The 3,994-nt window shown below is 36.9% G+C and overlaps 1 protein-coding gene across 1 annotated transcript; it reads right to left on the minus strand.

The window, feature by feature from the left end:
* Positions 1 to 468: 468 nt before the first annotated feature.
* LOC138035163 (clumping factor A-like) lies at positions 469 to 1,789 on the minus strand. The gene is made up of 2 exons (XM_068881990.1): positions 1,643 to 1,789; positions 469 to 633 (listed from the first exon to the last, which is right to left on the minus strand). The coding sequence occupies exons 1-2, from the start codon at positions 1,787 to 1,789 to the stop codon at positions 469 to 471; spliced, it is 312 nt and encodes a 103-aa protein (XP_068738091.1).
* Positions 1,790 to 3,994: the final 2,205 nt, after the last annotated feature.

A 3,994-nucleotide genomic window follows, 5' to 3' on the forward strand; every position in this document is an offset into this window, starting at 1 on the left:
AAATATATGAACAAATCCTTTTTAAACATTGTCACCAATCAAAATCTTCTACTTATTTATTACTTTAGCACACTGATCCAGTAATATAATGCTTTTTTAGTGTGTCCACGTCCAGCTCAGTCTCAACATCTTCGTCAGTGTCTACATCATCCTCACTGTCCACATCATCGTCGGTGTCGACATCATCGTCACAATCGACCTCATCTAGCATTTCCACTTCCTCTAGGTAATTGCAAACAATTTACACTAAGTTACAGAAAGCTGCTATAATAAGATATGTTCTACTTTTAAACGTTTTTAGTGCTGTCATTCTAAAAAAATTCCATCTTCTTTTCCTTTAACTTTAGAAAAAAACACTACAAATCAACTTTACACAACCCTAAACACATTTTTAAATTCACTACAACCTTGTAGGGAACATTCATGATCTTTAATACTATGATAACCTATCATTAAAAGTGTTTTCTCTCATGTCAGTGTCTCCACGTCCAGTTCAGTGTCGACATCATCGTCAGTGTCTACATCATCATCGGTCTCGACATCGTCGTCAGTGTCTACAACTTCGTCAGTATCAACATCATCGTCTGTCTCAACATCATCCTCACAATCGACCTCATCTAGCCTTTCAAGTTCCTCTAGGTAATTGCAAACAAGTTACACTAATTTACAGAAAGCTATTATAATGCCATATGTTTGTAGACTGAGAATAGTAAAACGTATTAATTGCTGTCGTTTCTGAAAGGATTATATATTACTTTCATGTACAGTACCTATATGAAAAAATACAATCCTATAATTTGCACGCTTTCTTTGCAAGAGGGAAAGATTTACCTCAAGCTAACATTATAAAGCTATTGCCAAACGCAAGTTCTCCACAAGGACATTAGTATTTTCATCAAGAACTGCATACTCTTAGAAAGACTTTGACTGTCTAATCCTCCCACAATTTCATTTCAGCTACTCCAGTTCTGTGTCATCATCCTCCCTTTCAAGCTCTTCAAGTTATTTGACACCAACAACCACAACTGTGTCCACAACATCTTCCTCAAGGTACTTAAGCAAACTGATCTCTAAAATATGTTTCCTTATCAAAATTAATACTTTCCTCTCATTTAAGAAGCACAAAATACCCTTAAAACATGGTTGCCTATAAAAACAAAACCCTACCTCCTTATTACTTTAGCAGACCGAAAGATTAATATACATGTTATGCTTTTGTAGTGTGTCCACGTCTAGCTCGGTGTCGACATCCTCGTCAGTGTCAACGTCATCAAGCATATCAACCTCCACCAGGTAATTTTAAAGTTTATGCCAGCACACGAAATTAATTAATAAAGTCTTTTCTTTAAAGCTAAACCAACTGTTACAAGATAGCCCAAACATAGAATCCCCTGCATTCAAGGACACTAGTATTTTCATTACGAACTTCATACTCTTAGAGACGATTTGACTGTGTATCTATCACAATTTCCTCTCAGCTACTCCAGTTCTGTGTCGTCATCGTCCCGTTCAACGTCTTCAAGTTATTCGACACCAACCACCACATCTTCCTCAAGGTACTCAAGCAGATTCATCTCTAAAATATATGAACAAATCCTTTTTAAACATTGTCACCAATCAAAATCTTCTACTTATTTATTACTTTAGCACACTGATCCAGTAATATAATGCTTTTTAGTGTGTCCACGTCCAGCTCAGTCTCAACATCTTCGTCAGTGTCTACATCATCCTCACTGTCCACATCATCGTCGGTGTCGACATCATCGTCACAATCGACCTCATCTAGCATTTCCACTTCCTCTAGGTAATTGCAACAATTACACTAAGTTACAGAAAGCTGCTATAATGAGATATGTTCTACTTTTAAACGTTTTTAGTGCTTTCATTCTGAAAACATTCCATTTTCTTTTCCTTTAACTTTAGAAAAAAACACTACAAATCAACTTTACACAACCCTAAACACATTTTTAAATTCACTACAACCTTGTAGGGAACATTCATGATCTTTAATACTATGATAACCTATCATTAAAAAGTGTTTCTCTCATGTCAGTGTCTCCACGTCCAGTTCAGTGTCGACATCATCGTCAGTGTCTACATCATCATCGGTCTCGACATCGTCGTCAGTGTCTACAACTTCGTCAGTATCAACATCATCGTCTGTCTCAACATCATCCTCACAATCGACCTCATCTAGCCTTTCAAGTTCCTCTAGGTAATTGCAAACAAGTACACTAATTTACAGAAAGCTATTATAATGCCATATGTTTGTAGACTGAGACTCGTAAAACGTATTAATTGCTGTCGTTTCTGAAAGGATTATATATTACTTTCATGTACAGTACCCTATATGAAAACAATCAATCCTATAATTTTGCCACGCTTTCTTTGCAAGAGGGAAAGATTTACCTCAAGCTAGACATTTTAAAGCTATTGCCCAACGCAAGTTCTCCACAAGGAGGCATTAGTATTTTCATCAAGAACTGCATACTCTATAGAAAGACACTTTGACTGTCTAATCCCTCCCACAATTTCAATTTCAGCTACTTCCAGTTCTGTTTCGCATCCTCCCTTTCAAGCTCTTCAAGTTATTCAACACCACACAACCACAACTGTGTCCACAACATCTTCCTCAAGGTACTTAAGCAAACTGATCTCTAAAATATGTTTGTCCTTATCAAAATTAATAGTTTTTTTGGGCTTTCTCTCATTTAAGAAGCACCAAATACCCTTACAACATGGTTTGCCCTATAAAAACAAACCCTACCTCCTTATTACTTTAGCAGACCGAAAGATTAATATACATGTTATGCTTTGTAGTGTGTCCACGTCCTAGCTCGTTGTCGACATCCTCGGTCAGTGTCAACGTCATCAGGCCTATTAACCTCCACCAGGTCATTTCAAAGTTTATTATGCCAGCACACCGAAATTAATTACTAAAGTCTTTTCTTTAAAGCTAAACCAACTGTTACAAGATAGCCTCAAACATAGAAATCGCCTGCATTCAAGTACACTGGCATTTTCATTAAGAACTTCATACTCTTAGCGGACGATTTTGACTGTGTATCTATCACAATTTCCTCTCAGCTACTCCAGTTCTGTGCCCGTCACATCGTCCCGTTCAACGTCTTCAAGTTGATTCTCCACCAACCACCACCTCTTCCTCAAGGTACTTAAGCAGATTGCATCTCTAAAATATATGAACAAATCCTTTTTAAACATTGTCCCAATCAAAATCTTCTACTTATTTATTACTTTAGCACACTGATCCAGTAATATAATGCTTGTTAGTGTGTCCACGTCCAGCTCAGTCTCAACATCTTCGTCAGTGTCTACATCATCCTCACTGTCACACATCATCGTCGGCGTCCGCATCATCGTCACAATCGACCTCATCTAGCTTTTCCACTTCCGCTAGGTAATTGCAAACAATTTACACTAAGTTAAAGAAAGCTGCTAGATGAGATTGTTCTACATTTTTTGAACGTTTTTAGTGCTGTCATTCTGAAAAGATTCCATTTTCTTTTCCTTTAACTTTAGAAAAAAAGACGACAAATCAACTTTACACAACCCTAAACACATTTTTAAATTGAGTACACCTTTGTAGGGAACATTCATGATCTTTAATACTATGATAACCTATCATTAAAAAGTTTTTCTCTCATGTCAGTGTCTCCACGTCCAGTTCAGTGTCGACATCATCGTCAGTGTCTACATCATCATCGGTCTCGACATCGTCGTCAGTGTCTACAACTTCGTCAGTATCAACATCATCGTCTGTCTCAACATCATCCTCACAATCGACCTCATCTAGCCTTTCAAGTTCCTCTAGGTAATTGCAAACAAGTTACACTAATTTACAGAAAGCTATTATAATGCCATATGTTTGTAGACTGAGAATAGTAAAACGTATTATTGCTGTCGTTTCTGAAAGGATTATATATTACTTTCATGTACAGTACCTATATGAAAAAATACAATCCTATAATTTGCA

The sequence above is a fragment of the Montipora capricornis genome, unplaced genomic scaffold (assembly GCF_036669925.1).
Source record: "Montipora capricornis isolate CH-2021 unplaced genomic scaffold, ASM3666992v2 scaffold_283, whole genome shotgun sequence".
In the NCBI taxonomy this organism is placed as follows: Eukaryota; Metazoa; Cnidaria; class Anthozoa; order Scleractinia; family Acroporidae; genus Montipora; species Montipora capricornis.

What these genes read in the sequence shown, in the direction of transcription:
- LOC138035163 (XM_068881990.1), bottom strand. Translation starts at nt 1,789, where the DNA reads ATGCTAGATGAGGTCGATTGTGACGATGATGTCGACACCGACGATGAT. An exon ending in TACTGGATCAGTGTGCTAAA is followed by an intron (nt 634 to 1,642) that starts GTAATAAATAAG and finishes AATTACCTAGAG; the next exon opens with GAACTTGAAAGGCTAGATGA.